Source organism: Urtica dioica, chromosome 2, assembly GCF_054948205.1.
Source record: "Urtica dioica subsp. dioica isolate 48M chromosome 2, U.dioica_male_clone48M_v1_H2, whole genome shotgun sequence".
In the NCBI taxonomy this organism is placed as follows: Eukaryota; Viridiplantae; Streptophyta; class Magnoliopsida; order Rosales; family Urticaceae; genus Urtica; species Urtica dioica.
This window is the reverse complement of record NC_142757.1, coordinates 39,346,751-39,359,095: the sequence shown is the minus strand read 5'-3', so window position 1 is coordinate 39,359,095 and position 12,345 is coordinate 39,346,751. Positions and strand designations below refer to the sequence as shown.

Genomic DNA, 12,345 nt, shown 5'->3' with positions numbered 1-12,345 from the left:
ATGGCTTCGAATCGGTTCTTGGCGATCTTCTTTGTGGTCCTTCTTGCTTTGGCTAAGACTGGTCAAGCTTATTATGATTATCACCCCGATGATCAAGGTCAAGGAAATTATTTCGAAGATCGCTTCTTGGCTAGGGCTTTTGGTTTCAAGAGAAGTCTCAAACAGGATGATCCCAAGATAGTTAGGGTTGATGATTTCGGAGCTAACGGCAATGGCACAGATAGCACTCAGGTGCGTACTCGCGTGTTTATATTTTACCTCTTACTTATTATCTTTTTAGAATGTACGTATATAGAACAAAGAATATAAAATATACGTGAATATGTAATTATAGGCGTTTAAGAGAGCGTGGGACGAGGCATGTTCATCGGAGGGTTCGGTGAGCCTTGTGGTGCCAAGAAACACTTATCTCCTCAGACCCATCACTTTCAAGGGTCCTTGCAAAGCCGATCAAATTAGGGTTCAGATTCTTGGAATCTTTAGAGCTTCGACAAAGATTTCGGATTATGGCGATGATAATCCAAGTGGTTGGATTGTGTTCGACGGAGTTCAAAATCTGACTGTGGAAGGCGTCTCCGGTGGAACCATCAACGGTTGGGGCGGTGTTTGGTGGAACCGCCCATGCAAACTTAATAACACTCAAGTGCGTAACTTTATCATAATTCTGACGTAAATTATATATATTTATTTTGCAATTACAACAAGGTGACTAATTTTTTTTCTCTCTATATCAATTCATTGCAGCCTTGCCCACTTGCGCCTGCGGTACGTTTACATATCACAATTCACAACGCGTTCATATTTTTTATATTAAAAAAAAATTACTATTAGTTGAATTTATTTGCAATGATATACCGCAAGATCGTTGATATATATTTTTTTATATAAAGCATAGAAAAATTATTATTAGTAAAATTTAATGTCATGACATTATAATTAATTAACTATAGCTTGAATTACTATATGTGAAGGCTGTGACATACAACAAGTGTGAAAATTTGGTGGTGAGGAATATGAGATCGTTAAATGCACAAGGAACCCATATTTCAATCAACGGCTGTAACAACGTCACTGTCTCCGGACTCACCGTGACTGCTTGGGCCAATAGCCCCAACACCGATGGAATCAATGTCAGAGGAACCACCAATCTCACCATCTCTGATTCTGTCATTGCAACCGGAGCCGATTGCATTGCTCTCAACGACGGCACGAGTAACGTACGAGTTTCCGGTATCACTTGTGGACCCGGTCGCGGCATTAGGTAACATTATTATTATTAATTTTATTATAAAAAAAAAATTAAATACTAGCACTTCCTACATTATTTGTGAAATTAATTAACCTATGGTTTGTTTTTTGCTTCGTTTAATTAATTAGTATCGGTAGCCAGAATTCAGATGGGCATGTCTCTGATGTCACTGTGGACGGAGTCGTATTTTCCGGGACAACTAGTGGGCTGACAATCAAGACTTGGCCGGTAATTAATCATTCTAAATTCCTACTATCTTAACATGATTTACAATTTATCTTATCTACGTTACGTAATAACATTTGTGGACCACATATTAAAATATAACATAACATGCAGGGAGGTTCAGGAAACGTTACGGGTATAAAATTCATGAACATTGCAATGGCGAATGTCCAAAACCCCATCCTCATAGACCAAGAGCAGGTAAGTAATTCATATTTCTAAGTTAATAATCCTGGATTCTAATTTTCTTTATTACTGTATTCTCTTTTTCTCTCTAATTAAATTATGATATAAATAAAAAGTAATATATAGCAAAAAAAAAAGATGTAATGATTCACTATAGAGAGGGACACTAAAAGGTGACATAAAGAAGTCCATGTGGACTAATTTTTCCATTAAGAATTCATGCGCTGTGGTATTGACTATTGACTATTTTGCTAATTTCTATCTTATAATCAATAATGTGACAGAACTCTGCCGTCCAAGTGTCGGACGTGTTATACCAAAACATAACGGGAACGAGCGCTTCTCCGGTGGCCGTGAATTTCGATTGCAACGATAGCTTCAAATGCCAAGAAATCGTTCTTCAAGACGTCGATCTCCGCGGTGACAACAACAATGTCCGCGCTTCATGCAAAAACGTCGAGTTTAGCAAAATCGGAGCCGTTGCACCTCTTTGCCCTGACGACGTCATCACAAGGTCAACTTCTACTCCGAGTCAACCTCCGGTGACTCATCCTGTTGACCACCCTTCAATTAGCGTCGACGATTTTGGAGCCAAAGGGAATGGCAAGGACGATGACACTGACGTAAGAACACACACATTTATTTAAGTGCAATTATTAGTTTTTACTATTACTGTTTTATTTCAAGGCCGTGCTGAAATTGTTTTTCTTCTTTCAGGCATTTGAAAGGGCTTGGCAACATGTTTGTTCATCCAATGAAGAGATTTTCTTAGTGGTGCCTAAAAAGACTTATCTCATTAGGCCGATTAGATTTAACGGTCAATGCAAATCTAAAGTCACAATTCAGGTAAATTAATATAATGTATCAATTGTTTTAGAGTCTATCTATTCATATAAAGTCTTAAATTAATCATAATAATTGTAATAGATTCTGGGGACAATAGAAGCATCCAAGGACCGGTCACACTATTCCTACAGAAGTTGGATTTTGTTTGAGAGAGTCAACGATTTGACTGTCGAAGGTGGCGGAACCCTCGATGGAAACGGAGAAGTTTGGTGGCGAAACTCTTGCAAATGGAACAAGTCACGGGTAAATTTGATATCCTTACCATATTCTACCCAAAAAGTAAAAAAAACAATGTTATAAAATATACTCAAGCCCTAATCTAATTACTAATTAGTCTATTTTCGCTGTTTTATTTTGCAGCCTTGCACGAATGCTCCAGCAGTAAGTATCTATATTAAAGATAAAAATAAAAACAGTGAATAGTTTTTTTTATTCATGGTAGTTAAATTTTGTTGTATATTAATTTTTTTTTAAGGGTCTAATTTTCCACGATTGCCAAAATTTGGAAGTGAGAAATATGACAATAAAAAACTCCCCACAAATGCAAGTGATAATTGGAAGCTGTGAAAACGTCAAAGCTCACAATCTGACAGTGAGCGCGCCGGGAAACAGTCCCAACACCGATGGAATTCATATCACTCACTCTCGGAATGTCGACGTCTCCAACGCCATCATAGGAACGGGTAAAAATAGTTACTAGCTACCAATCTTACTTTTTTTTTTTAATATTGAGTTTTGTTCATTATTTCTCACATAAAAACTTGAATTTAATGCTTGATACATATATAGGCGATGATTGTATATCTATTGTGAGTGGATCGAGTGGCATCAGTGCTTCAGACATAAGATGCGGACCGGGTCATGGAATTAGGTTATTACTTTTACTAATTTTACAAAATATGGTTTCTCTGACCAAGTAAAAAATAATATCAACATATTCTAATTACATTTTCATATGTATAGTATTGGTAGCTTGGGACATGGAAATTCCGAAGCACACGTCTCTGATGTGACTGTAACCAGAGCCAGATTTTTCAGAAGCACAAATGGTGTCAGAATCAAGACTTGGCAGGTAAATATTAGACCTAAATATTTAATATCCAATATCTTCTACATTAAGCAACATCAATTTAATCTGATTTTCGACCATCTCATATTTATTTTATTTTTTTCTAAAAAACTCAGGGAGGTTCAGGGAATGTGAGCAACATCAAATTCAGGGACATTGAAATGCACAACGTTCGCAATGCAATCATCATTGATCAGAACTATTGCATCGACAAAAACGGTTGCAAAGACCAAGTAACAATTAAATTACAAATGACATAATCTTCTTTCTGTATTTTTTTCTTCTTCTTGGAGTATTCTAGAGTAAGCTTTTACGTGTGATATCCATTTTCAGGAATCGGCGGTTGAAGTGAAAGACGTGTTGTATGAGAACATAAAAGGAACGATCGACAGAGGAGTTGCCATAGTGTTGGATTGTAGTGAAAGGCACAAGTGTGAAGGCATTGTATTGCAAGACATCGATTTGAGAAGACAAGAAAGAGGAGATCATGCCACGGCTGTCTGCAACAACGTTCACTTCACCACCCTCGGAAATGTTTCACCGCACTGCCCCAATTAACTAATTAGGAGTTTCTAACATTATTAGGTTTATTACTTAACGTTGATAGTAATTTTAAAATTATTAAACGTTTATAGTATTGGTTAAGTATATAATTAAGAATACTTAAGTGTACGGATGATATAGACCAACAAAAAGTGCACAGGTGTTATTTTTATTTAATGAGGAGGAGTATTAAGCATATTTATGTTCATTTTATTTTGTGTCTGATAAAGTCGAATTAAATGTATTATTTTTACAAAGGGTGACATAGCTAAATAGTCAATTTAAAATTATGAATTCGCAAAATAGCCGAGGTTTGTCTTAATTGAGTGAAATAGCCAAAATGTGTAACAAATTAGTTTCCAAAAAAATTTTGAACCCAAGATTAATTTTTTTGAAAGTGATAAATTGCTTATAATAATCGTCAATAAATTTAATCTTGGCTATCAAAAATATTTGAAAACGTAAATTTGGCTATTTTGCTGAAAAGTTGAAACCTTGACTATTTTGCTAATCAATAAGTTTCAAATGGTTATTTTGTATAATTTTTCCTTTTACGAATCTGTTTATGTGTTTAGTATTTAATAGAATTTATAATTTCAAAATTTATAAACTTTTACCGAAATTCAGTCATTTTAATTGGGATTATTGACCTTTAGATGCTACATTGTCGCATCCAAACATGACCCTGTGCACTTTGTCGCATCCAAATGTTATGAAATTTTGAGCGGGTTTGTTTCCCCCCTCTTATTTTCGTCAGTGAATGATGTGGCAAAATTTTCAATGATTTTTAAGTTGGCCATCTTTTGTCGCATCCAAATGTTAGGTTAGATTCATTTAAAGTCTTTCTTCTTCCTCGCCTCATTCACTCGAAATCAAAATACAAAAAACCTTAAATCCGATTTATCTACCTCTTTCACTTTGAAAACCACATCTCTTATTCTCAAAACCACCACCTCGCCTCTTATTCGCGCCACCACCGAGCCACCATCGACACCCACCGGACCACCAACACCTCCGCAACCTCGTCTTCTCTGCGCGACCACCACAGACCACCACCACCACAATAGTCCACCACCATCAGAGACCACCACAAGCACCACTACCACCACCACCGTCGGGCGTGCTCCGCCGCGCCTCTGCCCCTCGCCTCTTTTCGCCTGAGACGTTAACCGTTGCTTTCTCGGTTTTTCTTCTTCGTCTGAGACAACCGACGACGCTGCCACTGATCTCTCTCTCTCTCTCTCTCTCTCTACATATATATATATATATATATATATATATATATATCTATTTATCACTCTCGGGTCCTCTCTCCCTCGATCTCTCTCTATCTCTCACTCTCTGATACTCTCTCCCTCGATCTCTCTCTCTCTCTCTCTACCTCTAAATTTATCCATCTCGATTGAAATGTGATAAGGACCACTCTGTTGGCCGCCGAGGACCACGCCCAAGACCATCTCTATCTCGATCTCGACGTCGAGCCTCTTGCATATAGAACTCTCTCTCTCTCTCTCTCTCTCTCTCTCTCTCTCCAACCGAGCCCTTGCGACAGCTTCGCCACACTCTCGCCTCAGGCATTGAGCCACCCTCGCCGTAACAGCCCCGAACTCCAACCGAAACAGCCCCAAAATCCACTCGAAAAACCCCAAAACTCACTTATCGAGCCATCCATTGAGACAAGAAAACCATATAAATATTTTAAAAGTAACCCTTAAAAATCATAAGAAAGATAAACTTAATCTAATTTCGAAAGCCCGTCATTTTTTTTCAATTTTATTGTAATAAATTTGATTTGTACTCGTTAAGTATGTCTTTTTTATTTTGACTAAGAAGATTTATCTATGGCCTATATAATTTATTCTTCTATGTACCCGTCAATCTTTTTAATCTCTTACGTTTGATAAGATATAAATTAATTAACCTTGAAAGCTTTGGATACTCAAAGCTCCGTTATATTTGATTTTGTTAAAAGATATAAATAAATAAATAAGATTTAAAAGTAATGTCTAATAAAACTGAGGTAGTATTATCGTTTTTACTTTAAAGAGTCGTGTGAAAAATACAATATATAAAAAAGAATTCAAATCATTTTTTTCCGTAATAAAAAGAATAATTATCTTGCGACAACGAAGTAAAGTTTAATAAAATTAACAGTTTGAAATAGTTTAATGGAAACTCTTAATCAAAATTATAGTCCATTTATTTAAATATAAAAAAAATATGGTTTCACTAATGTCTAACTCTTTCATAATATAATTTATACGTTTTGTCTTCTCTAAAATGAATTTATTTTATTAATTAGATAATTAGACTAAAATTTCAAATATACAAATGATATTGGACTAGTTTTTTAATATTTGAATAATGGACTATTATTGAAGATAATTTTTACTATTTCATATATTTTTTAGGGGTGTAATCGGGTTGGGTTAGTCGGTTTTTTTTATGTGCTATGAACCCGAACCGTACGATTAATTTTTTAGTTTGAAAACTCAAACCAACCCGATTGAAAGATAAAACCAAACCAAACCAACCCAAAAATAATCGGGTTGGTTTTTTCGAATTATAATTATCAACAAATGACTTTATAACTCGAATGAAAATCATATATGTATGTTATATCTAATACGTTATATCAAATAAAATCAAAATTTTACTTATTTTTAGAAAGATTACATATTAAAATAAAAAAATTACGCATATTTTTAATTACCAAATCTTCATATATTCGCAAATAATAAAGTATAATAGTATTTTTTATTTAATTATAATATTATTAAAAATGATATATTTTTTTAAAATAGTACATATAAAATATTTACAATCTTAAAAGATTAGAGGACTAACACCATCGGATTTGTTTGATTTAACTCAATCTTACGATTATAAAAAACCAAACCAACGCAAAATAATTACGGTTTGGGTTGGTTACAACTCAAATTTCATCGGGTTTTAATGAGGCCGTTTAAATAAGAGTGAGGTTTGATTTGAATGATCGAGTTATTCGGTTTGTCGATTTTCACGAACGTCCCTAATATTTTCTTCAATTTATTACCCGTTGCCTATTCTGAATTTTATTATTATTTAATAATGATGAAAAACGAGGGTTTTTATTTAAATAAATAAATTTTGGTGAAATTTGTTGTCACTAGCCCACCTTACACTTCTTATTAGGGGAATAGCCCAATTTTCATTTAATTAAGCAAATAGCCCATTTTTTATCAGCTGACAATTATACCCTTCACTATATACATTCGTGTTGTCAATGGTGCCCACAAGAAGAGTTGTAATCTTTATATTATGCATTTGATGTAATAAAGTCTCATGAAGACTCTTGCTTGTAATTGCTTATTCATTATGTTGTCAATGGTGCCCACAAGAAGAGTAGTAGTGTCTATTTATGTACATTTGATGTCATATAGTCTTACGAAGACTCTTGCTTGTAATTGCCTATTCATTCATTAATAAAGTTGAAACGTTCATTCAATCTTCCTTGTCTGAAGCTTTATGATAAAACCATAGTCTTTTAGTCCATAAACAAACTTAACAACTTACGAAGAGACAAATGTAGATTTGCATGAACAAACTCTTCGTAGTTTGCTTAAAACGATATATTCGCAATCTTAGGGTCAAAAGACTATTGACCTCAGTATGATTGTTAGAAGAATCTATGATGTCTGGTTATGAGGCATTGAGAGTTAGGAACTCTATAGTTCTTCTAGGTATCTTCCGAAGGTACTGAATTGACCAGTGCACTTCTAGAGACAAGATAAGAACAAACCATTTAACCTCTTATGTCTCGAAGTCACTATGTATGAATTGCATCATGCTTACCTTAATCCTGAAATGAGACATGCCATTTCACACCTTAGTATTCTCATTTGAGAAAGTCAGAGTTCGGACTCACTATGTCATTCCGAACAGGGCCTATTGGTGAAATACTAAGTTGTGAGTATGTCATGAGTAACTTTGTGAAGTTCTCATAGATATGGAATTCATGTACAAGATTGCTGAAATGCAATGTATGTCACCTCATGCTTTGTTCCTTGGAGTGTGAATAAATGAACTGGCCAGTGTCCAAATTGAGTCCTGACTCTTTTGGATGAAACAATGTGACTTGTTAGCTCCTCGTCAATACATTGTTTCTAACTTATTCACAAGCGACAAAGGAGTTGAGGAAATAACAGCTAGAAGGGTAAAATGGTAATTTAGTAAATCCCGACTAGCTGATGACATTCATGAAGGGTAAACATAGATAATATTCAGTGGATCCGCTCATCATAATTAGGTCGAATTCTTGAGTAGAAAATAAATTCATTTGAACCGAGAGATATTCAGTGTCAGCTCTTTAGTGGAGTCAGTTGGCATTAAGCTAAACTTGGAAAAGGTTTGTGAACTTTTGAGTCCAAGTGTTTAGCTAAAGCTTTGTTCATTTGGGTCCATGAGGTCACTGTCACGAATCACATCGATAGGAATAGTTAAACTGGAAGCTAAGTCAAAACAAGAACGAAAATAGTGAAAAAGGGTATTTTTGTCTTTTGAGACAAACGATGAAATGAATGTCAATAAATTTTTTGACAAGGTCATTTTGTGACATGTTTCACTCGGCCATGACTTGATCATTGGGCCTTGTGAATTAATTTCATTTCATGAGAATTTTATTTGAAAATTCTAAATGGGCCTTTTCTTATGTTGTCATGAACAAGTGAAGAAAATTCTAGAAGCCTTTTCTAGAACATGTTGGGCGCCCATAATACCCAAGATAGAGAGTTTATTTTGTGCATAAATGTATTTAGATACTTGCCAAAAGAAAAAGAGGAAACAAATTGCATAAGGATGCATATAGAATTTCGGCCATAAGAGTAAAAGGCAAGCCAAGGAACAAAAAAGGAAACAAATCCTAGCCTTCTAGAAGGCTGCCTTGGGCGCCTAAGAGGAATGGGAAATAAGGGTTATTTTGCTCATGAATATGTGATATTCTATAGAAGAGGAAACTACCTTATTGAAGGTGAGACCTCTCCTATAAATAGGAGCCTCATTTCCTCACAATTCATTCATCCAAGTTTAAGAGATTTGAGAGACTCTCTCTCTAGAACTTTGGCCGAAAATCCTCTCTCTCTCTCTCTAGTTTATTTTCGATTATTTCTTGTCTTGGCACCTAGGTCCTCACTCGACCTAGTGTTTAGCTCTGCGACTTCGAGACTCGTTCTTAAGTCGTAGTGTTTAAAAGTGCCCACTCACTGATTCCTTCTTTTCGAGTGATTTAGTGATAGAAACTTTCGTGGTTGCTCGAGGTGCCGAGGAAAGGAAGAGAGACGTGTTGCGAGGGGAGACGAGCGTTGCAACTTTCCAAAAGCTTCTACAAGGTTCAAGCTTCAAGAAAGGTTAGTGAACTTCATAGCTCATATTAGTTTTTATTTACATGCACATGCTCTTGTCTAGGTTAGTAAAAACTAGTTTTACTTAAAAAGAAAATTTTTAAAATTCCGCCGCTTAACGAAGCGTTAAACTTTTTCTTAAACCCTAGATCGATTCCAACAAATGGTATCAGAGCTATGGTCAAAGGAATGCATGTGCATGTTTTTAAATTATGAGCTTGAAAATCGTTTTCGAAAGTTTACTAATTTTGTGACAAGTTAGAATTGTAATCTTAGTTTTTTTTTAATTTATTGCTCATGCCTTAAATTAAAAACCATGTTGATTTTCTATGAGTTTGGGATGATGTTAAAACACATTAGAATCAGTTCTAAAAGTTTTTAATTTTTTATATTGAAAAACGTGTTTTAAAGGTTTGAGATTTTTCGAGTAAATTTTGTGACTAGTTTTATTTTCTTGCTAGTTTCGTTTATTTACTTGAATCGTTTTATGCATGTTGTTATTTCTTTTATTCTATGTTATTACCTTGATAATAAAACACAAATAAAAGCTTTAAACAACATCTTAAAACGTTCCGTTACACTTGATTCTTTTTCGCACCTAAATAGGACCAAGCTTTAATTTATTTCTTTTTCTTCGAGCTGGAGTAAACCCGCATTAAAAGTGGCATAACTCTCTGCTCAGAAATCTAAATTTAATGATTCTTAAATCAAATTAAAGCTCTGTCTGTCCTCTGTCCAATGCCACCGGTTTCGGCTGAAAAGGACATCGGAGCCGCCAGATATGGCGATTTTACTCCGAGGTGCGCGGCTGTCTGAAACTCCAGTTTTTTAGAAATCCGGATTTTCAAACCCCACTACCATGAGTTATAGAACTCTAATGAGAAAATTTTCTTGAGCAAAAATGTTTTTCATATGATTATAAACATGATGTGTAAGATTAAAATGTTTTGATTTTTGAAAGTTTAATTGAAATTGAATCTTTACAAAACTAGTTTGAATTTTGAAAAACCGTTTTCACTTTCAAACTTGAAAATATTTTGTCATCCAAATCAAATAAATTTTCAAAATGTTTTCAAAACTATATCTATATCACATATGTTCAAAATCTATATGCTCTTGAAAATTTGAGTGGGAGGTCTCCTTGTAGACAAGCCGAAAAATAAAAGGATGTGTAATCTCAAACTTTCAAGTGTTCGAGTGAGTTGAAGTTCACACTTCCCTCACACACTTTCCCGAAATAGAAAATAGGAAAAGATCGAGTATGTCCCTTGTGCCTTTATGCACTAATACTGCTCTGAACATGTCGATCTAGGATCCTCTTCTAGTTGTCCGCTCTGTCGCTCTCTAACTAGGAAATTTGTTTCCGAACTTAAAAGAGTCGATGAACCAACTCCAAAAACTAAGTGGGAGGGTTATACTTGTTGTTTGTAACCCACGATCCCCAACACTAATGAAAGATGCAATAACGTGGGACTAAGAGCCGCTCTTGCGACCCTCACTTAAATGTGAGTACTCCAAGGCGTTATTGCTTCGATCATTGCTCAATGAGCTACGTCCGAGAGTGATGCAATGATGGCAAGGCCTCCCCTTGGGGGATTGTTTTTCAAAGCTGATCTTTTGGACTAAGTGGTTGGTTGCACGCTTAGGCTCAATCCCTAGTATCCTCCCTTGAGGCTCTGCGAAAGGATGTGAGTGATCAAACCAATTTACAAGGTGGCTAGTATAGATGTATTGACATCTTGGCTTAGCATTAATGATGTGTCATTTACTTATAAATGGAGATTTTTTGCGGCCTTCTCTTGAGGGAGTAAATTATCGTTTGGTTTATAACACCTTTGGATTTTACAAAAGTCTTAATGAAACTTAAATCCTAAACCAAAGACTAATCATAAACTTGTTTCAACTTTAATAGGCAATATGTCTCAACCATCTCTCTATCTTTCTTTCCTCGATCAAACTCGAAAACGAAAACTACGTAGATTCGAAACGTAACCTCGAAATAATACCTACCGTTAACAAGCACAAATGGGTACTCACCACCCCGTGTCCTCCTCTGACGAATGATGATTCAACTCAAGAGGACAATGACGCCTTAGCGGCCTGGCTTCGATCCGATGAGATTGTGAGGTGCTATATCTTGGCATCTATGAACAATATGCTGAAAGAGCAACATCGTGACATCGAGACTACCGCTGACATGCTCTACAATCTCCTTGAGATGTTTGGAGGGCAAAGGCGTCAAACAAGGCTACAAGCAGTCCGACAGTTTATGAACTGTCATGTGAAGGCTAGGAGTCCTGTTAGAGACTTTATGATACTGATCATTAGTTTTCTGAATAGAATGGAAATCCTAGGATCTGAGATTGATGGGAAGAATGTCATAGATATGATCTTAGAAACTCTCCCCGCATCTCTTGATACCTCCAAGATGAACTACTCCATAAAAAAGCTAAAGTACACTGTTACCGAGCTTATGAAGGAGCTTCACACTGCTGTAGGTCTCACTAAGAGAAAGAGGAATCAAGGAGAGGCACATGCTACTGAGCAAAGAGCCTCCGCCTCTGGAACTAAGAAGAGACCTCACAAGGCCGATAAAAAGAACTGTCCTGCCAATCTCAAAGCAAAGGAACATAGTATTGTACTAGTTACCGAAGCATGCTTAGTAGCTGATAATGTATCAACGTGGATTCTTGACTCCGCTGCTACTAACCATATTTGTTGTTCCTTGAATGGTTTCAAGAAAACCAAAAGCTTAGAGGAAGGCGAGTTCTGTTTCAAATGGGGTGATGGGAGCTTGGTGTCTGCGAAGGCTGTGGGATCCGTGACGCTGTCTTTTGAAGACCGCACTT

The 12,345-nt window shown here is 35.8% G+C and overlaps 2 protein-coding genes across 2 annotated transcripts; both read left to right on the top strand.

Moving 5' to 3' along the window:
* On the top strand, positions 1 to 673 carry LOC149404698 (polygalacturonase-like). The gene is made up of 2 exons (XM_089607634.1): positions 1 to 231; positions 335 to 673. Exons 1-2 carry the CDS (start codon positions 1 to 3, stop codon positions 671 to 673), a joined length of 570 nt encoding a protein of 189 aa, XP_089463760.1.
* A 173-nt stretch (positions 674 to 846) lies between these two features.
* On the top strand, positions 847 to 4,133 carry LOC149404697 (polygalacturonase-like). The gene is made up of 13 exons (XM_089607632.1): positions 847 to 864; positions 972 to 1,261; positions 1,378 to 1,477; positions 1,589 to 1,675; positions 1,945 to 2,283; positions 2,378 to 2,506; positions 2,588 to 2,749; positions 2,867 to 2,887; positions 2,982 to 3,189; positions 3,296 to 3,377; positions 3,470 to 3,578; positions 3,692 to 3,808; positions 3,909 to 4,133. Exons 1-13 carry the CDS (start codon positions 847 to 849, stop codon positions 4,131 to 4,133), a joined length of 1,887 nt encoding a protein of 628 aa, XP_089463758.1.
* The last annotated feature ends 8,212 nt before the right edge of the window (positions 4,134 to 12,345 follow it).

What these genes read in the sequence shown, in the direction of transcription:
- LOC149404698 (XM_089607634.1), top strand. Translation starts at nt 1, where the DNA reads ATGGCTTCGAATCGGTTCTTGGCGATCTTCTTTGTGGTCCTTCTTGCT. An exon ending in ATGGCACAGATAGCACTCAG is followed by an intron (nt 232 to 334) that starts GTGCGTACTCGC and finishes ATGTAATTATAG; the next exon opens with GCGTTTAAGAGAGCGTGGGA.
- LOC149404697 (XM_089607632.1), top strand. An exon ending in TGACAATCAAGACTTGGCCG is followed by an intron (nt 1,478 to 1,588) that starts GTAATTAATCAT and finishes CATAACATGCAG; the next exon opens with GGAGGTTCAGGAAACGTTAC. An exon ending in CAACGCCATCATAGGAACGG is followed by an intron (nt 3,190 to 3,295) that starts GTAAAAATAGTT and finishes ATACATATATAG; the next exon opens with GCGATGATTGTATATCTATT.